The sequence below is a fragment of the Colletotrichum graminicola genome (assembly GCF_000149035.1).
Source record: "Colletotrichum graminicola M1.001 genomic scaffold supercont1.24, whole genome shotgun sequence".
In the NCBI taxonomy this organism is placed as follows: Eukaryota; Fungi; Ascomycota; class Sordariomycetes; order Glomerellales; family Glomerellaceae; genus Colletotrichum; species Colletotrichum graminicola.
The window spans coordinates 29,455-55,751 of NW_007361028.1; the positions used below are offsets into that span (position 1 = coordinate 29,455).

At 52.5% G+C, this 26,297-nt stretch overlaps 5 protein-coding genes and 1 non-coding gene across 6 annotated transcripts; 3 read left to right on the forward strand and 3 right to left on the reverse strand.

Annotated features, from left to right (window-relative positions):
- Window positions 1-546: 546 nt before the first annotated feature.
- Window positions 547-897, reverse strand: GLRG_06358 (uncharacterized protein; the record flags this gene model as incomplete). Its single annotated transcript, XM_008097043.1, has 3 exons — window positions 547-576; window positions 626-736; window positions 874-897. 3 exons carry the CDS (start codon window positions 895-897, stop codon window positions 547-549), a joined length of 165 nt encoding a protein of 54 aa, XP_008095234.1.
- Window positions 898-4,688: 3,791 nt separating this feature from the next.
- GLRG_06359 (uncharacterized protein) lies at window positions 4,689-5,955 on the forward strand (the record flags this gene model as incomplete). The annotated part of the gene is made up of 6 exons (XM_008097044.1): window positions 4,689-4,874; window positions 4,947-5,181; window positions 5,258-5,410; window positions 5,465-5,582; window positions 5,666-5,761; window positions 5,841-5,955. 6 exons carry the CDS (start codon window positions 4,689-4,691, stop codon window positions 5,953-5,955), a joined length of 903 nt encoding a protein of 300 aa, XP_008095235.1.
- A 4,552-nt stretch (window positions 5,956-10,507) lies between these two features.
- GLRG_06360 (uncharacterized protein) lies at window positions 10,508-11,332 on the reverse strand (the record flags this gene model as incomplete). The annotated part of the gene is made up of 2 exons (XM_008097045.1): window positions 10,508-10,630; window positions 10,667-11,332. The coding sequence occupies 2 exons, from the start codon at window positions 11,330-11,332 to the stop codon at window positions 10,508-10,510; spliced, it is 789 nt and encodes a 262-aa protein (XP_008095236.1).
- A 928-nt stretch (window positions 11,333-12,260) lies between these two features.
- GLRG_13162 lies at window positions 12,261-12,334 on the reverse strand. The gene has a single exon. It is a non-coding gene; the product is annotated as a tRNA-Val (tRNA).
- Window positions 12,335-13,522: 1,188 nt separating this feature from the next.
- On the forward strand, window positions 13,523-15,166 carry GLRG_06361 (galactokinase; the record flags this gene model as incomplete). The annotated part of the gene is made up of 2 exons (XM_008097046.1): window positions 13,523-14,157; window positions 14,221-15,166. 2 exons carry the CDS (start codon window positions 13,523-13,525, stop codon window positions 15,164-15,166), a joined length of 1,581 nt encoding a protein of 526 aa, XP_008095237.1.
- Window positions 15,167-23,950: 8,784 nt separating this feature from the next.
- GLRG_06362 (uncharacterized protein) lies at window positions 23,951-25,719 on the forward strand (the record flags this gene model as incomplete). Its single annotated transcript, XM_008097047.1, has 2 exons — window positions 23,951-24,110; window positions 24,167-25,719. The coding sequence occupies 2 exons, from the start codon at window positions 23,951-23,953 to the stop codon at window positions 25,717-25,719; spliced, it is 1,713 nt and encodes a 570-aa protein (XP_008095238.1).
- Window positions 25,720-26,297: the final 578 nt, after the last annotated feature.

The window sequence follows — 26,297 nt, forward strand, 5'->3', positions numbered from 1 at the left end:
GGCTACATTGCCTCATCTAACAAGCAAGTGATAGGTAATAGGCAGTATTTATATAGACAAGATGATCTCCTTATACCAGGATAATTCTGATAGCCTCATGCATACTTACACTCAGACACAAGTCAGGTTGCCGGAGGCGAGTCATTAGGCATAACGAACGTGCTGGGGTAGTCTGACAATAACTTGGATACTACTAAAGCTGTCTTATTTATGAGCTAACAACAGAACACACGGGGACCCGGTCACACCTTAGGGTGTAAAAGGGAAAGTAACCGCACGGCACCTGAAAGCCGAAGAGCCCCTGGACACTTGACAGCAACGACGGTACTCTCTAGTTGAAACTCCTAGGCATGGTTGGTGGCGGATGGTTGACGATAGGTCGACGAGAAAGCTCTGGCGAGGTTTGCATGAAGCCATCGCGTATATTTATCCTAAGCTAGTTAACCTAGGCGCCGTTTGTCCTTCTTAGGAGCTCTCCAAGCGTTAAACTTTACAACAACAACAACAACAACAACAACAATTACTTATAAGCTAGAGCGTTCTCCTCTAAGAACCCTTCTCGGCCTTCTTCTTGGCCTATATATCTGTAAGCATTAAAGTTTTGTAGGCTTTAGAGGACTCTTACCTCATGCTCGTCAATTCCATCTTCAATAGCCTTACCAGCCTCTACAGCGCCTGCTACAGCAAAACCTACAGCAGCACCCCCCACAAGTAGAGCACCAACAGCAGCTTCCGCCTGTCTTTCTTTTAAATTGGCAACTTCTTTCGTGTCTATGTCTCTGGCTTTTTTATCTGACTTGGGATTAGACAATTTCACTCCAGTAGATTCGGCAGTATTACTGCTGCGACACTCAGAAAAGGGGGGATACTTACCGGTTTGAGGGAGGATGCCTGCATCCAGAATATAGAAAATCGACTTGTTAATAGAGCGTCCTATCAGAAGAAAGAGGCTTGCATTAAGAGGGATTTACCCGTTGGTCTAGAAGTGCGACGCCATTATGAGCAGCCGGCCGCGATGACGGAAGAGCAGTAACAAGAGTGGCATCACAGATGCAGCAAATGTATAGAGCTAGGGTGGATAAACGCATCTTACCTAGTAGAATTAACAAGAGTAATGAAAGCGTGAGGTGTAAAATAATAGAATAGAATGATGAAGAGGAAATGCGGTTGATTATGCAGAGAGAGTGGACTAGAGATATTACTATTTAAGCCAGTTAAAATAATGATAATTGTCATGATGGTTCTAATGAACCCTGGACTTTGAAGTTGTCTCTTTATTTTGCTTCGATGAAACTGTATGCTGATCACGCAAACTTTTGTATCAGGGGTTGCAGCAAAATGCGCACAAGTGCGAGTGATCCAAAACCCGAGCCACCTGGCACTGGGTACTGAAGGGCAGGCAGCAACAGATGTTGTGTAAGATTAACTTTACGGCGTACAGGGTGATAATCATCGCCTCATCTGATGAGTAGGGTGTACGGAGTAGTTGGGAACCAATCGGTTAAAGTTGCAAAGGGCACCATCTCCAGTGCCCACTTTGACTCCCTGAAATTAATGCTACTTCGATATCCTTTAGCAGCACTACCTAGGTGACTAACACAGCCTTCACTTCGCCCCTTCTCTTATCTAGGTAGCTAAAGCTCACGTACTAACCCATCTACAGTAACCAGAGAGTATTAGTGAACTAGATGCAGATGTTCTTCATGCGGTCATACTGTTGGCAAGCCGCCCTGGGTGATGCGCTCTCGCAGTTCAGGCGTCGTCTCAGTATCCGTGTGCCACACGAAATTGCTAAGGCTACTGCGAGATACGGATACTTGCACCACTTGTCCAGCTCTGCTACAGGCCGCCATGTAGCTGAATTCTCACCGCACCAATATGTTAGTTGGTGGGCTCACCGCCAAGATGGAAAATTGGGTAGAGATAATGATATCCATGTTGAGGTGCACGTGGCCGTCCTGGAACCCTGGTAAAGCTAGTGCGCAGCATCACTAGACGACGCACCATCCCCTTAAAACCAGCGATTACAGTAGGTAGTAAGTACCTGTAGTATGCCGGAATTACGGCATGGGTTACTCCGTACAGGACCGCCGATCAAACTTCAAAATAATACTGACCCACTCTGTCATCTCATAGACTCCTGTATCTTGGAAACATGACGAGGTCCCCCAGGGCGGATCCCAGCTCGGGGAAGTTGTCGAACCCGGGGAGGGTGAGGAAGTTCAGGTCCTTCCTCAGGGCTAGGTACATGGAGTCGGCTACCCGTGCTAGGTATTCAGGCTTCGGCCGGCTAACCTAACTTAAAATCGACATGGTTGTACAGATACTCAGGTTTAGGAATAAGTATACTTGAGTAAGTATTTCAAGGTCAAATAACTACTAATATTATAGACTTATATTATACTTATACTATATTATACTTACATTATATATTTCTATTATATATTTCTTTTATATATTTATACTATATAATTATATTATAGCTATACTTTATACATATATATATATATATATTAGTATATTAAATTAAAGATTCTAGTATTATATACCAACGATATAATATATATATAATATACTAATCTTTAATTTAATAACTAAATATATATTTTTTAATATTTATCTATAACTTATTTTATTTATATTTTTTTAATTACTTTTACTTACTTACTTACGTATACTTGTAATTAGACTTAATACTTCAAGTATTTTTCCTAACCCTGCGGATACTTGATATTTAGTGAACTGCATCGACCCACTTGTCGATACGTTCATGCGTTGGGGGGGAGGGGTCGAAGGTATCTTCGCGTTCCATCCACGCCTGGACACCAGTATTGATGGCTTTTCCCATGACTGCGTCAACGTACCGGGGCGGCGTGGCCACTCAGAATCCGAGTTAGCAAAGAGTCATTCAATCAAGCATCGAAGTGCAAGGGGAAAGGGGAGGGGGACAGATGGCTCACGAGTTGGCTAGCCTTCCCCACGACGACGACACTATGGCCATGGTCGTACAACCAAACGGCGGCATGAGCACCGGCCGCGCCACTTCTGGAGACGACAATATCTCGTGATATGGTCTTGTTACAGCAGCCCTCGCCAGCCACGACCCCTCAGGCAAAGAACGTGGTAGAGAAGCTCCACCTTGCACATATCTTGCTGATGCGCATGTCTATCAAGAGACGTCACGCTTGGTGTTATATGAAGACAAAACTTGACGTCTATAACTCGCTACAATGCAACTAGGATAGGGAGAGGACGGCTGGTACCAAAATGAAATGTACATGTTACGACGAGTCTGCAGAACCACCAGAGGCAGGGAGGCGGCGCAGGAAATTCTCCACCATCCATACCGGCTTGGCCAGCGACCGGTTCGATTCATCGGATTTGCCCGCAGGCTGCAGCAGTGCGCAAGGGTCCCCGGCAACTGTTGGACATTGCGGTACGAGCCCGGATGATGCCGTCCCATTCCCCCGGCTTCTTTAGAATCGACTAATCCCGGGGCAGGTATGTCGGAGGAACATAGATCTTGGCAGCAGTGTCTGCACCGCGTGAATCTGTAAGCCAGGATCAGGGTTGGCATCAGACCATCTAAGAGAGAGTTCTCTTAACTGTCCTTGTCTGCTGTTAGGTGTCTGAATCACAATATGCAATGTCAAGACTGCAGTCTTACTCAATGATTTACGCTCATCGGTTATAGCTTAGTCACACGGGAGACAAAAAAGAAAGAAAAGAAAGAAAGAAAGAAAGAGAAAGCCTCGGTTGCCATACAATCATCAAGACGCTAATAATACCTTCAGAGATGCCTCGTTAGATACTAACAAATGGGTTAGGTGTTTGAATGTCTTATATCTGACTCTCCTGGCTTCAAGAAGCCCATAAGAAACTCGTGGATGGGTCTTTCTTAGTGAATCAAAGTTACATAGCCAGCCCATTGATGCGGAGGTTCTGGTCGTATTAAGACAAAGCGGCGGGTTTTCTTTTACTTCTTCTTTTTTTGCCATCCAACTGTTAATGTAGTCATCCTTCGGAGCAAGTATCTCGAACAGGACCGATTTATCCGGTCAAGGTTTTTAGCCATAGTGAGATTCATGCTGCGTTTTCAAGGATTCGTGCGTCTTGCGCTTTGCGGTCCCATTTCCAGCCCTGTTCTTCGAATCGCCACTGCAGGAAATCCACTGGTCGTTGCTTCTTCCAAGGGCCGGTCAACCTGAGGAACCATGCGTCGCGCCAGCTGCGTGACGGGGAGTTGGTACATGTATGCATAGCTGGGTAGAACAATGACATGGAATACACGTACGAGTCAACCGACGTGCTCGTACTATGAGGGCTAAGGGGGTTCGACTGGAGCGCCCGCTGATTTAACCCATAACCATTGTTCGTCTGAAGGCAGGCGTATGAAATAACAGGAGATAAACAGGGTCTTTTACTTGGTAGCGACTGTTTATTTGCCGAAAAGGCCGAGCACCGAAGATGATCTGACGTTTCTCCGGTAAACGATCTCGGATTCGAGGTCTCAGAACAGACGTGCCTCCATTACTCAAGCACGGCATCAACGTGAGATACAGAGCCTGATAGTTAGCCCTTAATAAAGCCCCTGGGCACGCCAGAACACAGTGCTGATCAGCGGAGACGAGATGGTTCTCGTTCGTCGCCTTTCTCGTTGATTCACTGGAATGGAAGCTTTTAATTCCATGGTTGTAGAAAGGATGGACAAGTTGCCTCCGGAACATGTCAATCATAGCAATGCAGGCCGGATCGTTGGCGTCGTTGGCGTGTTCCACTTCATCGCCCTGGCGTTCGTTTGCCTGCGTATCTACGCCCGGGCGATTGTCATCGGGGTCTTCAAGGCCGAGGATGTACTCATCTCCATTGCCGTTGTACGTCAAAAGTCTTTCATCAATGGATTCGCCCCGATCACCCATATGGTTGCTAACCTCTGCGCATCGCAGGTCATCGCTCTGGCAGCATGGATATGCCTAATTCTACAAATACCATATGGCCTTGGACGGCATTTCCAGACGATCGCACCCGAAGACCGGGTAGAATTCGAGCGCATCACATTTTGGAAGACAGTCATCTCCGACGGCGTTGCCATGGGGCTGCTGAGAATCTCTTTGGCAATCAGTCTATTGCGGCTCGGTAAGGACCTGAAATGGTACCGATGGTCACTGTATGGAATCATAGGTATTACCCATCCGCACTCCTTGCTTGTCTACTTTCTGATTGCCTCAAGGCTGACCGGACTCTCTTCAAAACTAAGTGTTCGTTACTGTGTACTCTATCCAAGAAATTGTTTGGCTGTTCATCTATTGCACTCCTTTCTCGGGGTGGTGGGAGTTCCAGTGGATGAGCCCATTTGATCCTAGGTGCCGTGACTTGCACATCTTCCTCGATCTCGGATATTGGAATATTTGTGAGTTCAACGCTACATCGATGACATATCAAATGTTAACGAATAAGGGAGCAGCCTGCAATATTTTCACTGATGTATGTCTGGGAGCTTTGCCAGTACACATCATCCGGAACCTAGATATCAAGCTCCGACTTCGCGTCTACATAATTTTCATCCTGAACCTGGGATATCTGTGTGTTTCCTCCCAGATCTGGCGGCGCATCTGCACAGTTGGAAGTTTATCTCGGACCAACTAACACCTGATTCCACACCCAGGTCAATCATCATGGGTATTCTCAAGGCGGTTTACATATACAAAACGGCCGGCAACCCAGACAATATTTTCGATCATTGGGTTCACGTCTGGCAAAAGTAGGTCGTGGAACGGGGTCATACCATACTATGTCCGCTTTTGCTGCCGAAGTCAAACTAACTTGTCCGATGCGAACAGTCTCCAGCTCAACATGGGCATCATTGCAGCATGTGCGTCGTTTCTAAAGCCGATATTTGGACGTAAATTAAAGATCGACAGCTCGGCCGCTTCCTATCACGATTACGCCAACTAGCGCCGGGGCGACCGGACGCCCCATGAAGCTGGGAATCTTGGCAGCATATACTCAGCAAGGAGGAAATCGCACATCACCGTCAACCGGAGTAGAGATCAATCATTCGCAATGTATACCAAGAGCGGCCATGGTGTGGCAGAGTGGCAGGTCGTTTGGCCTATTGGCGGGCAAGGGGCTCAGGTGTCCCAGCAGGCGCGGCCTGACTTCCGCCACCAACGGTGAAGAAGTCATTGTTCAACCGGGGTTTATGACAAGGAATTGGGTTGGCGAGGGGTTTCGGTTTAAATTACAGCAGCAAGTGGTTTGACTTGGCCTCAAGTCGAGATAGACTTGTGGCATCAAGTTAATTGCAAGACATGAAGCTGGGGCCAAGTAAACTAGAAGTATAATGTTTCAAGGATAATTGTGGCCCGTCGCTAGGTACTTCCACCACCCGATGACATCAATATCCCACTTGTTAGTTACCTTATTGTCCGACTCGGCGCCTAGGGAACGAAGCAACTTGTGCAGGATCCACCAAGAACTGGTCCACAAGTATATACGCCTACTTCTCTTATTGTTATTCATCTTCACCACTATCTTATAGTACTCTGCTAATGTGAATACCTCAAGGACACATATATATGTCAGAGTGACAAACAACAGCAAACATAATCTGGAAGCTGTTGAAAGTCGCTAATGCTGCCGCCGCAGTACAGGTGTCACTCGGTTACAAGTGGAGGCGATATTATTGTACAAGGTATTGCATAGTCTCGAATTTGCTGCTTTCAGAGACTATACAAAACCGCGCTTAATTAAGTGTCAAGGACCGAAAGCGCGAGTATCTCGGATATCTCGCGATCACAAGCTGCGTGTCGGGGACTCCGAAAGTATATTTCTCAACTCAAGTCAAGTCACGGGGTTGCTGCTGAGCTGCAAAAGATATGTTCATAACGCTGCCGCTCGCGTCAGGGGCCGGCACTAGTAGAAATCCTATTTGGAAGAAGAAGGGAAAAAAACCGACAACATGCTAGGTCATGGGAGTTGAGAGGCGTTGAGATGCGCGCGCTACATGTGCGATAGTAACGCACGTGCATGCTGCACAACGCTGCAAGCGGTGACGTGCAGTTCGACATCCAGCGGGCTGGCTGATAACCACCCACCCATACTGCGGCTTTTCTGCCTCCTCGTTGTAAATTAGATTGGTATGCCAGGTCAGCAGGTACTATGATGGCTATTGCTCTTCGTCACTCCTCCAAGTGGAGTGGACTTGCCCGAGTTCGCATGCCCTCCCATCTTGAGGCCACTCATGTCTCCTCCCTCGTTGAAACACGTCCTCAGGCCTCACCAATCGACAGTCGAACTTGTGGCTATAAGGTTGGCCGAAGACAAGGCAGGCCCCTGATCCTCAGCAAGCCATGGCCGAGAAGGATCTCGATAACACACTGCTGTCCGCCCAGGGTCCACATCTGCCCCCCTTCCCCGCATCACAGCCCGTACAGATTCAGGTGTCAACGTGCCATTAGTCGCGGAGCCCAGTCCTTCCCAAAAGGGCAGCCAGCAGGCAGGCGAAGGTGCATCAGGAGACCCACCCCGGTCAACCATCGCCTCGGTAGGAAAGTGGGGGTAGAACGAACGGGCTGCACCTGCTAGATTTGAACGATGCTTGCAGTTCCTCCTAGGTAGATAGTTATCTAGAAGCCTCGATAGCTGTCTAGGGTAGGTACCTGCCTGCTTGTGACAAAGGTGGCTTTGACTTTACGTCATTCGCCACTCTTCTTTTCTCCAGTCCGCGATCGTCCGTTGTTTTCCCGAATCGTCCGGGTACAGGCCGAGATGAAAGCAGACACGTCGTGGCGAGGTGTGAGCGGGGTAGGCAACGCCTTCCTCCTTTCCTTATCTTCTTGGTTTCCGGGCGTCAGAGCTAGCAACTGTGGCTTTTTGCGGGTAAATGGCTGACAAGTAGTTTCCCTGAGGGACGGACGGACATGTGGTCTGTTTCGTTGGGCTGGAAGGAGCCATCGAGGACGAACAGGACCACCCGACTTTTGCCGTTCTTTCCTTTCTATCTGAGGAGCTCCAGCTCCCCCCTCGTCCTGCGGGCACATTATTAGATAATCAGAGCCATTACTTAAACCAACGCGCGATGCTCGGCCGTCTCCTTTTATTCTTTTCACCTACAACACCACATCAAGCAAGCCAAACCCCAGCAAAAGGCACTCTTCCAAACCTCACAAGTAAACCAAAACCCCCATACACCAATCTACATACCAATACATCAAGATGAGCGGCTGTGGATGCGCTAGCTCCGGCTCCTGCGGTTGCGGTGCCAGCTGTACCTGCGATGGCTGCCCCGTAAGTTGACCCCTAGCCCATGGCGCCATCCGTTGTGGTGATTGTGTACTGACATGCCCTCAAGCACAAATAAGCAACGTCAAGCCAAGGTCGTGACGTCGTCATGGTTCGTCGATGGGTACCTTGGGGATGGAAAGGGGCTGCCTTGAAGAAACATGGATGGTTGTGCGACGCCGTAGTGGATGGCCAGTCTTCTGCTCTTGGGCACTCTTGTGCATAGTGTTAGGTGGAGATTCGTAATGGAGACTTGATATTGATAAATCTTTCACCGTGTCGTTCTGTGTCGTGGCTCATGATCGGTTGTAAATGACGTGACAATGTAGATCTGTGCAACGTCGGACTGAATACAAGATCGCTGTCCATCTATACGTCGTCATTGTATGTCGCAATGCAGCCGTTGACTGTCTTAGCAGCCAATATCGCCCCGATGTATCCCCGTTTCGCAACCCGGCACCGCCCGCGGGTTTGGGCCCATTTAGCGTCGCAGCCCCTCGCGAGATAGGTATCATGGCCTCTCGCTGAAGTGTTGAGGATCGGTCAAGTCGGGTCCATTCTACGCCGCGGCGCTGCAGGCACACAGAATGGCGAGGGAAGGGTCGTATGCGAGGTTCGTCCATTAGGCTGCGTATTTCAAGCGATAGCGAAGCGGGAAAGTGACACTATCGCTCCAAGGAACACGGTGTCCATCTTGAATATCATCAGTCTAGAGACGCGGGAAGGTTGGGGTCAGCGCCTGGGCTTGGACAGGACGGGACGGGGCGGGCAGCAGGGAGCACCGCAATCAAGCCGCAGTACGCACCTGCGATTCCGTATCATTGCAATATCTGGTAGTTCTCCGTGGTTTGCGTAGAAGTAGGTCCTCAACCGACGGTTCGAGCAACCATCCTTTCTCCCATTCGTTCTTCCACAGCCGCGGGCGGAGGCATTCCGGGTAGGCCACGATAAACAGCACCTGAGCGGTGACGATGGCGACAGCCTCGAAGGCACAGCAGCCCAGCGAACAAGTCGGCACGACTGGGAGATCAGTCTCGTCTTCGGATCCGGGTCGGTTCAGCTACGGAAGCCACGGCAGACGGGAGAGGATGGCCGTTTGGTCAGCGCAACTGCGAACACAGGCACCAAGGCGTCATGGCGTCATGGCGTCATGGCGTTCGGCGTCGTCATGCCCATGTCAATACATGGCATTCTTTTCTGAAGGCACCCGAGAAGACAAATTAGCATATAATGCCTCCAACGTGCTCATCTGGTGGTGGCGGGGGGGGTGTCGTCGGTTTTACGTCCTGCGAAAGGGGGGGCTTGCGCACGGGGAGGCTCGTGAGGGTGGGCAGAAACTTGCTCAATCTTGCGCATGTTTCTGCCTCTCGGAGCATCAGCCGACGCGCATGGCCATCTGATGAATCATGATTTACAGACCCCAAGGTTACACCGAGAGATCTGTCACTGGCGATAAATCGGAATCCTGCTACTTCTTCCCGCGTTTAACGAAACCTCTTCGCCCCATGCGCTCCCTGTCCGACCCTGCTCAGGTGCGTGGCGGTCCGGCCCGTGTCGTCTTCTCCGCCTGCCAGAGCCCAGAGAGCCGCCAAGTACACCCACGCCGTTGGGAATTGGCGTCGGACCTCGCATGCCAGCTCTGGCCACCTTCTTCTTACATTCCAATAGTTTTTGGGGGCAAATCCTGCGTTATGCCTCGGCTGTCAGCTGATGCGAACCACTTGTGTTTGTGGTGAAGCCGAGACGGCTCAGAAATTGGGAATATCTCATGTTTCAAGAGGAGCTTTGGTCTGGAAAGCGACCAGGTTTGGCCCCAACTGGCGAACTATCGTCGTACACCATATCCCACAGTACTGATGCTCGGGTGACTGCTGAGATAGTCGGTATCTCCTTGGTGCAGAAAGCATCCCCGCACACAACATCATATCATATCCTGTGCCTGCTCCTGGTGATACAGATCTCCTTGGTTCCTCCAGCAAGCCAAAGTCGCCTCTAGCTCGATTCTACCCACATGGAATACTCGTTTCTCTCAGGCCCTTCCACTCGGTATGTATCTCTAGTGACAAAGAGTTGGTTAGCTGGTGTCTCCCTGTCGTCAAATGGCACTTACCAACAAGTAAGCAAAGCATTCTCCGACAAAATCTTGCATGTTTAGTCTCCAAGGACGCCGTATTCTCCTAGCTGAAGGGCATGTACCAGCACGGTTTCTGCTACACCCAACCCATCACTGGTACCAACATGCCACAACGACGCCAAACTCCTCGCGTTGCCTCCTCAGAAGCTCGTCCCTCTTGCGTCTCGTCGCGGCAGCCTCTTCTTCGTCGAGAAAGCCCAGCTTGACGCCCAACTAGGACACAATCACTGGCCTCGGCGGGCCCCCGACCGTCGCGCTCGGCGCCAACGCGTCTGGGACCGCCCCGTACGCAAAAGACAGCAGCTCCGCCGTAAAGCGCGAGATGTCGAACTGGTGGAAGCTGTGGTCGCGCACGCCGTCGCGCCCGAGGACGTGGCGGCGCGTGCGGTAGTACGCCATCGTGGCCCAGACGTAGCTCCGCTCCGCGACGCGCGCCGACTCGACCGTCATCCAGTCGAGATAGTCTGTCAGGTGCGGGACGACGGCGGCGGGCGCGCGCAAGACGCGCACAAGGCCGACGAGCCGGCAGTGCGAGCGTACGCGGACGACACCGAGGCGATCGCAGGCGTAGGTCGGCGGGCAGGTGCTGGTCTGGCGGAGGCGGTAGAGGCTGCCGCTGCCCTCATCGTCCGGGCTGAGGGCGCCAGCGGGGGTGTCGGATGTGTGCCAGTAGAGGTCCCAGTGGAACTCTTCGGAGGACAGGCCGTCGGAGATCATGAGCTCGTAGGTGCTGAAGGGGAAGGCCGGGTCCTCCGGCAGGGCGGTCGCGTAGCTGTGCTTCTTGCGGCCGAGATAGATGGGCAGCGGGACCGAGATCATGATGTAGAGCGACCCGACCTCAAGCTTGTCCATGGTGAGGGGCGGGTGAGTGAAGGGTGAGTACGGCGCCGCCAGGTTTTTCATCGTAGTCGCCATTCTGTCAGCGGTAGCGGATTCGGCAGTGAGGTGTAGTCGCAGTCCTTAGGCAAGAGAGGAAATGCAATGAAGACGGAATGATGTTGACAGTTATCAGGGAAAGAATTGACTTGTCGGTGGTGACGGGGGAGACTTGCATGGCCAAAAGAACTCTGAAAGTGGAGTAGACCAAAGGCATTGAAATCACACAGAGGACGAAAGAATCGAGAACAACATACTGCGTAGCCGTGTTTGTGGCGTTGGGCTGGCAGAACGCGAGTTGGCCTAGGGTTCGCTCCCAATGCAGCTGGTTTCCATCATGGTGTAAGCCGTGTTGTCACTGGTCAGGCTAATATATGTCAAGGTGGAACTTTTGTATCATGATAATCTGTACAAGAAAGTCCTGAGCGTGTCTAAATGATCTAGGGAACATCGTTTCATTTACGCCAGCGGTGTAAGCAAGCATGCTATGGTCAACTTGGCGCTCACCACCCCTCGACATGCCCTCATCAACCGATGACTCTCATATCGCAGCATAACAGATGCTACAAAATACACTATCTTTCCAAGAACTGAACAACCTCATGTCTTATTTGAACTATTATTTTCTCCCAGGGTTACAGGGCCAGGAGGTTCCGAGCCGTACAAGAAATCCCATCTGATATGAGGCTTCAATTTGACAAGATATGGGACTGGCTCCATCTCTGATATCACCTTGTAGTCAGTCTCAAGGTCACTTCAGCACAGAAAACCCCGTCCCGCCATCTACGTTAGCAGCAAGAAGCATCGATCATAAGAGATAGCATATGACAAACCTGCCTCGTTTGCTGGTTCATTCACCCCTTAACGACTTCCGCGAATGTCCCCGAAGCAAGAAAGTACGAAATAGGTTGGAAAACAAAAAGAGCGCTGGCCTTCGCCCTGGAGTAGGATTACAAAGGCAAAAGATTGATTTCGCCCGGACTTGAACCGGAGACCTTCAGTGTGTTAGACTGACGTGATAACCAACTACACCACGAAACCCTGGAAGACTTGTCTTGTTGGGAAGTCCTCCCTGGTTCTCAGTAATCTTTCGACGTCCAACAGCGGGTCTTGCCGTCTGGTTCTTTAGATCGCAACAAGCCCCGTAAGTGGAGAATGAGGAAAAGGCCCTCTCGCCCCCGACATCCCCGCGGTGGCTTTCGAGAAGACCCCGGAACCCAGTCAGTCAGCCATCACACCAGGAATTGCCTTGGATGGGTTCTTCCGTTGCGGTGTTCCAGAACATGTTATGTGGTACTCCCACTTCTGCCTGGGTCTAGCAAATGCATTTCATCTCAGTGTCTTCAATCCATTAGGTCCAGAGTTCTCCGAGCGACAGCGGTACCACACCCGCCCAGAGCTATCTTCCGGCTTAGTGTCACGACCGAGGCAGCTCCCAAGTTCTCCGCTAGTTTTCCGACGGCGGCCCACGTCGACATGGGGCACCGGACCTTGAGCTGGAGACCCCGGATAGTCTAGAAATCAGCGCACCTCGTCTCTCTCTCTCTCTCTCGGGTACCGGGCCGAACGATGAAGACTCTGGTCTAAGCTACCACACGCCATGGCGCTTATCAAAAATAAATGGAAAACGTGCTGATAATACATGTCCAAAACGGTGAAATCCTTGCCCGAGGTGGAGCACACAGCTAGCCCAAAGTGTGATAATACGCATGTAGAGGTAGCTTTCTTCATTTGGCATGTTGCACGACACTTGCCGGTTAAGAAAGAGATTCTAACCTCAATCAACGCTTGATTCTTCTCGTCGATTGCCAACTCAGCCGTGCTTTCCATTGGCTCCAACCAAAGGTCGAGGGAAGAGTCTCGGGTGAGAGACCAGACCAGGGATCGCCAAACGAGGGGCAATTGCGGGGTATAGCATCTCAGTGATGAGTTACATGCGCACCACTTCCAACGCAGCAACAAGAGGGAAAACACCAAAGCTCCATCGTGGGGCTATTCCGGCGCATCGTCAAACAACCCGCCGTACGTCCCACTCCTCCACCAAGAAAAAAAGGGACCACCACACCCCCCCCCCCCCCCCAAACGTCATAAGTGAACCGTCTTCTTCTCATTTCCCAAACATTCTCCTCTCTCACTACCTTTCCTACCGACCGGCATCGCATCTTTCTTCCCTGCTCAACAATCAAGATACCCCCAAGGAGTCGAGCAATTAGACGCACATCGTCCATCATGGCCGGTCCCGTTCCTACCGCGACCTCGCTCGCCGACATCTATACCGAGGACGCGCTCCCCGCTCAGAACAAGCGCTGGTCGTCGCTGCTGTCGCAGTTCCAGTCCGAGTACGGCCACGCCGCCGCCGTCGTCGCCCGCTCCCCGGGCCGCGTCAACATCATCGGCGAGCACATCGACTACTCCCTGTACTCGGTCCTGCCCATGGCCATCACCGCCGACGCTATCCTCGCCTTCTCCGTCGCCGACACACCCGCCGACTCCGAGACCTTTACTCTGCGTGTCGCCAACGCCCAGTCCGACAAGTACCCCTCGCGCACCTTCGAGGTCCCCATCGCCGGCGACGTGCCCATCGACGCCGAGGTCCACGAGTGGTCCAACTACTTCAAGAGCGGCCTGCGCGGCGCCCTCGAGCTGCTGCGCCGCAAGCATGGTGACGGCTTCCGGCCCAAGGGCATGAACATCCTCATGGACGGCACTGTCCCCGTCGGCGGCGGCCTCAGCTCTAGCGCCGCCTTCGTCAGCGCCTCCGCGCTCGCCGTCATGCTCGCCAACGGCGAGCAAAAGGTCGACAAGACCGAGCTGACCGAGCTGGCCATTGTCAGTGAGCGCGCCGTCGGCGTCAACTCTGGCGGGTGAGCCCCCCTTTCTTTCCTCAATGCCCGTAATCATATCAGACAGCTGACAGCCGCCCGCAGCATGGACCAGTCCGCCTCCGTCTTCTCCCAGCGCGGCTCCGCCCTCTTCGTCTCCTTCACCCCGTCCCTGACCGCCCGCCCTGTCTTCTTCCCGACCACCAACCCGGAGCTGTCCTTCCTCATCGCCCAGTCCTTCGTCACCTCCAACAAGCAGGTCACCGGCCCCATCCACTACAACCTTCGCGTTGTCGAGTGCAGCATGGCCGGCGCCTACCTCAACGCCGCCCTCAACCCGCCCGGCACCAACCTCCCCAAGGACGCCTCCCCGCTCGGCATCTCTCTGCACGGCTTCCACGACGCCTACTTCGCCCACGGCAAGCAGCCCCAGGCCGACGGCGCCTCCAGGGAGGAGGCCGCCGAGGCGCAGCTCCGCGAGCTCATCGACGTCACCAAGAACACCCTGACCAAGCCCGAGGGCTACACCCGCGAGGAGATCGCCGGGGTGCTGGGCGTCTCCGCCGCAGAACTCGAGGCCATCTTCATGTCCAAGCTCTCCGTGCGCGCCGAGCGCTTCAAGCTGAGGCAGCGCGCCCTGCACGTCTTCGAGGAGGCCCTGCGCGTGCTGCAGTTCATGAAGGTCCTCGAGCAGGAAGCCCCCGCCGACACCGCCGACACCGCCGACTACAACGCGCGCCTCGGCGGCCTCCTCAACGCGACGCAGGACTCGTGCCGCGACCTGTACGAGTGCAGCGCCCCCGAGATCGACGAGCTGTGCCGCATCGCGCTCGAGAACGGCTCGTACGGCAGCAGGCTCACCGGCGCCGGCTGGGGCGGTTGCACTGTCCACATGGTGCCCGCCAACAAGGTCGCCGCCGTCAAGGAGGCCTGGGAGCGGGAGTACTACTCCAAGCGCGAGCTTACCGAGGAGCAGAAGGAAGGGGCTGTTGTCGTGAGCCGGCCGGGCAGCGGAAGCGCGGTGTATCTGCTCAAGGAAGGCTCTTTGTAGGCGAAACCTTGAGAGGGGGAAGGGTCGAGAGGAGGGTCTACGTTAATGTTCGATGTATCCTATTCATAGTATATAAGCAGAGGCAGGATACCTGGAAGAAAAGCGTTTTTATGTTTTGCATTGGCGTCACCTGGTGCCAGCTTTGTCCAAAGCGGCTCGGTTTACGAACGATTAGCCATCAGGAAACGACTCTTGGGTCAGTTCGTGGAAGATTGCAAGTCGAATCGGTCGCGCTCCCAAGTGCTTTGGTTTATCTGGAGCAACACTGCCGACTCTGCCAGCGCCATGTTACATCAAAGCGCTGTATGTTCCCAGGCTTCGATGCTCATATTTTCTTTCCTATCGTCGTGGTGAAACAGAATGTGTAAGTGGGCGTTCCTTCTCTTCAAGTGTGGGACAAGATCATGCCAAGTCACAATGCCCACGTTCTACCTGCTCGGCATGTATCATTCGTAAACAGTAGAAGCAGACGAAGAGAAAATAGGCTGTTTCTCAGCAGGACACGCATGCTACCAATTCCTAGGAGAAAGAGGACCCCGCCAGTGAATTCAGTTATATCTAGAATACTAAACAAAGAAGGCGTTTGATCCGACAAGCTTTTCTCCCGGCAGTTACCTGGACGCTTAAGGCGCTGTAGACGATACATTTGTTTGAAGGATATCAGAAACGTATGATTAAGGGCACTAGAAACTACCACACCAAAACAAAACGTGAAATGGCGGCTTTCTTTGAGGGAATGGTTTTGGCGTAACTCTTTGTAGCTCACATGAACATGGCATCAGTAGCAGGGGCTATTCTAGCCAGCTAAGGAATGAGATATCTGGCCAAGGCTCGGGGGAAGAGATAAAATACGAGGCGTGCTTGGATTCCAATCCCTCTCTCTTCCCTTTTTTCAACTCCTTTTCTTCTTAACCCAATCTGACCCGTACCACCCCTAACCTCATTTTACCGTTTATACGTCAGGATCGATGGACGAACACTCTTCTCTGGAATCTCGTGTAATCTGTAACGAAATCACCCCAGAATCTGCAGATTAGTATTGGCTACGTCAAAAGAATATTGAATGCCATGTATCCTAACCGATTGATGGGTTATCCCCATCAATGTGCTACAACAGCAATGACTACACCAGCAATGATAAGGTGTACCAATGGCGACATCCAGACCCAAAGATTGGTTGAGAAACGCCTCCAGGTCCCGATATCGTTTCGCGTTGAAAGCCCATATGTACATCAGCATCGCCGACAAGCCATCTGTTGCCGTTACCATTCCGCAGCTATAGTGGCAGAGGCTCGCTGCATATGTAGGCCGCCTCAAGTCTCAAAGTTTGTGGAGAAATCTGGTTCATGCGGGTATGTTGTACGTCTCTTTGGGAAGATCGAAGGAATATCGTGTAACTCTATGGCACCCGACGCCTCCCTCGAGCCCCCAAGATAAGGTTATTCGCTACAGCTTTGTCCGCGGCTAACCACGTGAAACAAGGCCTGGATGATCCCAAGGTGTCAGCTCGGTTCCACTTGCATTCGAGAGCAATGACTGCTTGGATCTATGGACATCGGCTAACGAAGACATTTCAATAAGTAGATGGATTCGCCTGTTCGAGCACGCCACCTTAGGACGGACTGTGACTGATGCGGCAGTGGCGCTCGTGACGGACAATAGTGCAGACCGAGTATTCAGTCGAACCTTCATTTTGAATGGCAAGTTGGCGATGCCGAAGTGGGATCGCTGTACGAACACATAGCCAATAGGAGCAAGGTCCGAGGGCGTCATGAACGCCGAGTAGGTTGGCGGATTTAACGCTATCCGGCGGGACATATCAAACCAACATCCCACCATCAAACAACATTCGTTAGGACTCTTTATGTCGTAATACTCCATTCAACACATAGCATGTGCTGTGGCATTTTGTTCCAACAATATAAGCCTCCTGTCACAAGCGCCCCGATAATCATTAGTCTGGGATGGTCCCATCAAGGGCTGGATGTGCATACAGGCGGCTTGCACTGATGGCTGTGGACTTGATCGGAGATTAAGATCGTAGGCGTGTGGTTGGAGAGTGTCACCTGGTGAGAGGTATGAGCGAAGCAGTAGAGTTCTGAATGCAGTACCGAAACAAAGCCACAAAGCCTGACGACTACTTTTTGAGTCCCTCTACTGGATCAAGGAAGCTCTAACATGAGCAAATCTTTTTGGGGTTTCCAAAGACCATCTGCCACGACTGGTCTACAAAACCAAGTGAAGTCAGCATAATAGTTCGGGCCTGGCCAATGCACAGGTTGCGTGTCTAGTCTAGAGCATGAGCACTAGATTCTTCTAGGCGAAAAGAAAGTGTTGTCTCACCCTCTCAATGATATGACTCGACTCCTGGAGATATGGTCAGCTCGAGCCGATGCTTCAACTTGACTTTCTCATACATACGGAATACTTGGAATGAAGCAAGGAACAAGGCCAACCGAGACGAACGGTCTCCGTCGACTCTTTAAGCCAAAACAAAGTTGACGTCTGACTAATGATTTGCGGGTTAGGTTTCCAGAAAATACAGCTCAATTCAATCACAAACCAACCCTATCCACGTCACGTAGACATGTAGACTCGATGGAGCGCCAAGTCGTTGCGATTAATTTCCAGTTAGAGTTCTAGATAGCTGGCGCCCGCATGCCTTTGCTGGCCAGCCCCGGAAGCCACGTAGGCCGCAAGTACCGATATGGGGAGTAGACGAACCCACCCTTATGATTCATCAAGGTCAAGGTCTTGGGACGGTCGCTTACATCGTCTTGGCAGAAGATGGAGAAGTAAGTCACTGAGTTATGACAAGCCCACATCCTTTCACCAAGAGAACACATGTACGTCAGCAAAAGATGCCGTAATCTTCAGCCAGGCACCAGAAATTGAGCCTAGGAGGGCCGGTTACATATATTGAGTGAGGACACGGCGAAACCCCGTATCAAACCGCTGCTCACAGGGCCAAGCTCAAGTGTCAGTCCACTCGGTCACCAGCGGCCAGCAAGATGCCGAAGCAAAAAGAAAAAGTCGAAAAAGAAAAGCAAAAAAAAAAACAACAACTTGCTGACAACGGGGGAAGGGGACAAAGTGAAGAAAAGAAAAGAAAACCAAGAAGAAGAAACCAAAGACGAAAAAGTGCGGTAAGAACCTCATGGCGAGGACCTCGGGAAGCTTGTGTGATCAGGATGACACTGCTGCCTGCCGCTTGAAACTTGGGTCTCGAAGCCGAGCCAGCCCACGACAAGTCTACCAGAGGGCCACGTCGAACCAGCCGGGGACCGAAGTCGGAAGAGATGACGAACAGGCATACCGAAGACACATTAAACTCCTAGCCATGTGCCTGGAGACTTCGGAGCATGGGAGGTGGAAACTACAGATACGGTGGGCGCACAGGGGACCAGCAACCCAGACCCCTCCCCTTTTCAAAGAATGCTCACCAAAAGTTTGAGCATCGTTTGACTTGGACACCCGGGGCTTAGAGTACGACTCGAAATATGTGTTCCAGGCTGACAGCCTCTCCGACCGTTGGACTTGGCAGATCATGTGGGCGATCCCGAGATCTCGACAATGACGACCCGGTGCTTTGCAGCATCCATGCCGTCTTCGTCTGGCACTTGGCCTCTCAAGATCACTGAGATGGGATGGCGACAGACAAGGCAATGCCAAGGGACTAGTTTAGTCACCAGGAGAAAGTCTGTTCTGTCCCTTGTACAAGAGCGCGAATGTCTGTGCCCATGGACGACAATGAAGGACAAACATCCGGCGGGAGCTGGTACCGACGGTATTGGACCGGAACGACTTGCCGAGCGAGTAAGGTAAGACCCGTTCTTTGACGATGTCGAGCACTAGACGCTGAGCTTGGCTGTTTTAGCGCGTGGAAACAGTCAGAGGCCATATGTCATGTTGTAGGCCGGCAGGCAAGCTTACTGCCTGCCCACACCTACAAGTGGATGGGATGGACATTGGCTGCGCAGGGTGACTAAGGTCGATGCAGCCATATTAAGTCCTAGAGTAACTAGTTTGGCGCGAACGAATCTTGAAATTGCTCGCTGGCAGGTGAGATTGTTGCGGCTGAAGTGCAGGTTGCCTTCAGCCGCTCCGATATTGGCGACACCGGAACGCACACAAATATGTTTGTTGGGGGCCAAGAGACGAGCGCCATCAAGCTGACAGACCCATGCCCCTTCTCCTGGCGAACAGTTCGCGAAACATGGCCCAGCCAGTTTGAGTAAGTGACCCCAGTAGTCGGGTATACCTTAGTTTTCGTTCTCGTCGACATTGACCGCTAGATGAGCTGTCCGTTGAAAGCACCTTCTCGGAACCAGCCACGCAACCAGCAGCGTTTTTCTTTTGTCATTTACATGTGTCGTGGATCGGAATTGTGGATGGTCTCTACACTATCAAGCGGAGAGTTCCACCCAGTCGGCCAATGAGTGGACCCAGCCGGTCCCGCCCTGGTCACAGATGGGGTACGGACTGGTACGGGAAAAAAAGGAATGCGTAATTGTTCGGTGTAAAACACGAGGACGGCACAATGGCATGGCGCCGCGATATCGGCCAACCTCGACGCGGGCAGAAGAAGAAGAAAATAATGAAAGATTGGGCGGTATTGCGTCATTTGATGCATGGGATCGAGAACGGCTGCATTCTTTGGGGGGAGAGTGACCCTTCTGTGCCTTCCAGAACGAGTCTACTTCGTACAGGCCACTGAGGTTGTCGGAAGCGGGAGTGAAGATGTGTTAGCGTTGGCTCGATGCCGCGAAGAAGTGAGTCGTGGGAAAACTGTTAGCGGCGTTCTCGAAGTATGCGAGTCTGAACCCTGGGCGACCGGGCCGGGAGGGAGTCGAATGAGCTGGCGCGTTTCAAAGCAGGACAGCACTGTCGACAGTTGCGGTGCCGCCGCAGCGAGGGAGAGAGAGAAGTCGCCGCAGGTTGATGGGTTGGTATTCTGCTGATGGTGATTGTCATCAATATGAGCCTGAAGGGGGGGCATAGCACCGGCTGCAGGGCGTCGCGGTACCGCCGTACCCCTGCTGCAGCGCCATATTCCTACGAGTTCTGTACTAAGGAGGCAGGCAGGCTTTGGGGGAGGACAGAAAGAGATTAGCCTAGAGCAGACGTGAAACGGGAGCGCTGATATTGCTGTTTGTTCGATGGAGACGTCTGGATTCCCAAGAAATGGAATAGCTCGAAACCTTGGGGCGAGCAAAGGAGCCGGGATGGGTGTTCATGGCAGTGGACAATAAGGTTTGTGGTCGGAAAATTGGGTGTTTCTTGGTGGGAGTTGCTACCGTTTGGTGACTGCAGTATCTCCAGGGGGTATCGTGGAAAGGAGACGGCGGAATGGAGAGGCGAGCGGGTTTGAGTTTTGAAAGCGCATTGTTACGTCGGCGATGTTTGCCTGCGGAGTGATCCTGGTAGGTTAGGTGAAGTGAGGCAACTAGGGTCGTATCGTCGAGTGCTTACCTAACTAAGCCTTTGCGCGTGTAGAGGTGCGTGCCCGTACCTACATGCATGTACGTGTAGTGTTTGCCAGAAATCGAGCGCCTGCGCCGTCATTGTTTGTTTCTTGGCGACGGGATGCCAGCGATGTTTGCCAAATAGGTATTCGTACAGACTCAACTTTGCCCGAAGATGTATCCATATACGCAGTTGAGTAGGTGCCTCCTATGCACCGTCTGTCTGTTTAGTCATAGCCACAGGAAAGGTATGAATACCTACTCTTTGCAGAAAACCGCCGGATCGGCTACGAGTCGGAAGGCTATGTCAGTAGCACAATCTGCGCAAGTGTAGAGTACGCATTTGCCCAACTACTAACGGACTGTATGATTGTATTTGATATTCATCGCTCGGAGAGATTGAAGACTTTGGGCAAGTGTCACCGGCGTATGCGTCCCCCTGTCCGTGCTTTGCAACAGCCAGGTTCCCCCGCGCTTTCCTCAAGATGAGTGAAGCACTGCGGTACGTACCGAAACACCAAGTTTCTACCTACCCAGGTAGGTAACTGGGTATTCGTACCTGCCGAGGTAAGATAGGTAGGTAGGTGGTAGGTAGGTAGGTACGATGTAGGTTTGTACTAGATAACAAAGGCTTCCTTCTCCCGCTTATCAAGCTTCATTTCAATCATTTCCGTGACATGGCGTTGAAGGCAAAACAAGACCTCGATCATTCCATCTTTCGTCACCCACGCTGTCACGCCCACGCCGTCCTCCACTAGGTAGGTAATCGACCCGCTTCTCGTCATCTACTGCCGACACTTCTCATGCGCGTCGTGCTTGAATAGGCAAGTGTGTCGGATAAAAGAAGCAACGGCCACCAACATCACGCAGCCGGCGGAACAAGCAAGAAAAAAAAACATGCCTATGGTAGTTGAGCCGCTTGCGTCCCGCCTGCGCCCTCGACACTACCGACGAGAGACTGTCTTGGAAACCTATCTCAGTCCGACACTACCTAAGGCGCTGATCTTGGACGCCTACCTTGTCCCTTCCTCCTTCACGTGTTTGTTCCTCAGTCAGACAGAAACCCAATGGCGCCCACGCGGGGCTATCCCACTCAAACCAGCCCTGCTCCTCTCAGGGGTCTTGCGACGATGGCCTTGTCCCCCTTGACAGGGCCCCCGACCTTGCATGCCCCGACCATCAATCAACTCTGGAAAAGGCATACCTACCGGAACGGACCTCGCTCATTGATGTCGTTCTTTTCCTCACTCCCAGCCCGAGGAAGCGTCTGTCGGCCATATTCGTACAGATGAACTACATCATAACTCCCTGTCGGCCGAGTGCATCCCGCTACAATTCACGGTTTCCTTGGGGAGCCCTACGGCCTGCCAACCTGCCTCACTTCTCAAACCGGCGCAGCGTTATGATGAAATCCAGTGCCATCAGTCCACTGGCTGGTCCTGTCTGTCCCTTAAGGGGGGGCCGGATGGAACGAACCGACAAACGAGATCCCGAGAAGAAGGTGGCCTGTCGTCAGGGGTCCCTCGTAGCTCTCCTGCATCGAGCGCAATCAGAACCACCACCATCGCCTCTTTGGCTCGCCCACACTTGGTCAACGACGGCCACAGCTTGCCTATGCCGTGCCGTGCTGGACTGTGATGTGCTGGGCACTGGGCAGAGCTTGGCACAGTAAGTAAGGATACTACCCCTGCAAGTGTTCTGCCTCATCCTGGTAGCAGCAGCGGTCCTATTTCTGTTTCCTTTTGCCTTTATCTCTGGGCCATCCTTGGTTGGCTTAGCGGTGGCGTCGTCGTCGTCTTCCTCGTCGCTGTCCACTAAACCGATCTCGTTATCGCAACTCCATGCCACCAATACCTACACTACTTCGAAACCCGTCGGGCTCCTGGTTTGGAACTCCCTCGGATTGGTCCTTTCCACCCTCCAGAGCACTCGGATCCCTGCTGCAACCCCGGCTTCCCTACCTTACCAATACTGCTATGTTCGTTGCAAAGTATATGTACGAACGGGGATCAGGGCCTGAACGATACGCAGCGTAACAAAATGGGCAGTCCACTTTTCTCCAAGCCGAGGCGAGGGACAACGTGGGAGGAAAGCGGAGGGAGGGAAAAAGGAAGGGGAAAGGGAAGCCCCCCCCAAACATCCACCAGCCTGCTCTGGATTCCCTTCTCTCATCCATATTGGCGTAGCCCATCCAATCCAGACCGTCTGAACCCGCGCAAGCTAGGCTGTCAGGGGAGGACAGACTAAACAGCAACCGAGACGGCGAGATTGAAGAGGGCACTAGGTGCGCTGCATTTCCCCTCAGACGAGTGCACACCAGCCTAGCTTTCTTTCTCTCCACGGTTCCTTTCTCTCCTTCTCTTTCCTCTTCGCACTCTCTCGTCCGTCGTTCCTCTAGCCTCCAATCGACAGAGCGATCTTCGGTCAATGAAGAAAGAACAATAAGAGACCAGCGATCCGAGAGATCGACGCTGGCAAAGATCCTTCACGTCAAAACTCAACAACGGCCCTGACATAAACCACCCAACGGCCAGCCGCCTTTGCTTTGACGTTGTCCCTTCTTCAACCCCCCATCCGAGTTCTTGGGTCCAAGAGAGCCACGAGCTACCGAGCCCGTGCCGTCAACAAGACCAGCCCAGCCAGCCTTACGTAGCGTCGGTTCAAAAAGACGCAGGGAAAGACACTATCGTCTTGGAATATATGCATTTACGAACGCCCATCATCAAATTATCATTTTGCCTTTTTCCTGACAAGGCCCAAAATCCATCGTTTTCCGTCTTCACGCCCGCACTAACGAAGATCCCGTGTCGGGTCGCGTTAATTCGGATGCAGGTCCAGAGAGAGACAAGCACCTCGAGCCACAGTCCATCGACCCTGTTGCTCAGAGTGTCAACCCTGCTCTCCCGGCCAAGCCTAAGCCAGCCTGGCCTTGTCAATCAATCGGGGGAGGGGGGCGCATTCCATCACTGCCACCGATACTTAGCTGCAACGATTTCCACCCCAGCCTGTCTCGTTCATCCTTCCATACTACTAACTTCTTATTCCCGCATTGCGCTCAGCGCTAGGTCCCAGGCCCCCGGCCGCCTGGAAATCTTGCTCCCCACCGTCCACACTCACCACCACCCCGTTCCGACTTTGATACACTCCTTTTTCAATCATCTTTTCTGCGATTCATACCATCACATCAAGCACTTCACGATCGACAAGCCAGCCAACTGATCACTGGTCCCCACGCAAACAAAAACACCTCAGTATAGATTTGCGCGCTTTCTATCTAGTCATTGGATAATCCGACCGACGTCGAAGCATAACCGGGGCCATGTCGGCAAATGCTTGGCCCGCAGGCGACGGCGCCTCTCACCGGTCCGGGCAGCTGTCACAGAAAGATATCGTCCTGGACCGACAGATGATCAAGCACCTACTCGGCCGATATGGACCAGACGAATTAAGCCGCCTCATCCAGGAGACTACATGCCCTCGTGAGTACAGCTTTTCCTGACGTTACTGCTTCCTCCGTTGACTTGACACCCCGCAGAGTCGGATGGTGCCTCTATCGTGTCGTCTGCGCAATCATCCATCCTATCGGATGACCCCTCGAGCGTCTGGGATACCCAGAGCGTTAGGACCTTCTCGTCCGACGCATCCTCCATCACAGGCAGCATCATATCCAATGTTTCTCGGGGCACGTCCAAAATCTTGGGTCGACGGAGTCAAAGCAGCAGCGCCACGGCTGCGGCTCAGGCCCAGGCAGCACAACAAGACACCACAAACCCACAGGAGGAAATATGGAACGACGTGCCCACATCATCCAACACGGCGTCCGACACTGCCTCGAGCACGACGAGCGCATCGAAACAGAAGGGCGCTTTCATGTGCGGCTTCTGCAAGGAGGAGGATATCACTAAGACGTGCACGCGGAAAAATGATCTGAAGCGCCATATCGAGGACTTCCACAACGTTAACGCCCAATGGTTCTGCCGGCATCGTGGTTGTCAAATGGTTTTCGACTGGCAAGGCGCATACAAGACGCACTTGAAGCAGGCCCACGGGGGTTCCAGAATGTCTCTGGATGAGGCCAAGGTCAACCTTTGCCCTCAGGTGGTCTTTGCATGCGGCTTTGACAACTGCCTACAAGTATATGAGGCACAAGGCGATTCCGACGCCAGCTCCACCTTCAAGGAGTACGTCAGCCACGTGGTGAAGCACTTCGACGAGGGCTCCAACAACGGCGAATGGTCGTACTCGGCAAGGATACGCAACCTGCTACGACAGAACCAGGTGCAGGCTATTTGGAACGAATCAGTGTGGAACGAAGCGTCGCGGGCCGCTCTTCAATGGAATCCTCAAACCTCGGGAATACTGAGAAAACGACTGGAATGCCGTCATATTGGCGACGTCAAATTGCTGGTGCAGTACGCCCTCATGCTCGGCTCGGACTCTGGTCCCATCAAGTTCCGCGAGGATTTTGTCACACCCGTTATCGACACGTGTACCTTGCACATGCCAGGCCACAAGTCACGGCAGCAGAGTGTCGCCGCCCCGGAGCCGGCTGATCCTTTCTCTTTCAAAATATCGCGCGGCGCGAATCCTGCCCTCGCCGCCTACATGGCATCTCAACGGAGAGTCTACGTGCCAAGACAACAGCGAGTTGTGAGGCCGCCGCAACTGCACCATCCGCACCAGCAAGTTCCGTCGTCGAATCCAATGGCGAGCCACTCCCGGCTGTCCCACTCCTCCCACTCGAGCCATCACAGTCACCAGCAGTCTCATCACAACAGCCAGAACCACAGTTCGCTCGGGCACTTCTTTCAGGCGCCCATGGAGTCATCAATATACGACCCGAACAACAACGCCCAGGCCTTTGGGTCAAGCAGCGGTGCTATGCATCAAAACGGCATAATTGCAGACGACATGCAGAGTTTAAGGAGCATGGCAGCAGGGACGGCCGAATCTCCCGATGTGGAGATGCAGGATCCAGGAATGATGGCGGATTTCTCGTCGCACTATGCGCCGCACGCAGCCAGCCTCGCGAGTCCAGCAATATCAGGCCACACGGACGGATTCTTTCCGCCCGGACAGGCCTATTAATCAGCGATCCCAGGAGCTTTACTCTATCCGCCTCACCAGCAGTGCCGGCAGTAAGATAGTTCAGGTTGGGCATCGACTTGCTCGAGAAGCGATGAGCGGTGCAGTGTGTTTGTTATGGATTACCACTCAAAAGCATGTCAAACTGGAACTTCAGCTTCATCTCGCGCAGGAGATGCCTTGTTCTTATTGTTTCCCCCTTTTTTTTCTTGTCTTTTTTCACTTTTCTTTTCTCTTTTTCTCTTTTTTACCTCGTCGGAGTTTTAAGCAAGATGATATACCCAACAACGATCAACCGCCATATTTCCTTTGTCTGCTATAATTATGGACTTCGTCAATACACGACTGGACGGGAAGTGGGGGATTCTGTATATTATGATCGGTCACTGACCCAATCTCGGTCCCTGGCGGTCGTTTTGACGAGCGAGTAGATTGGCACAGAAAAGATGGCTGGACTCTTGTTAAAGAGAAGGGACGAGGTGTAGTAGGATGTAGGGATGTATTACAGACCAGCAATAGAGTTGGCGAGAGAAGGATGGACAAAATACAACGGGAGCATCCAGGCAGAGAGCCTCATGAGG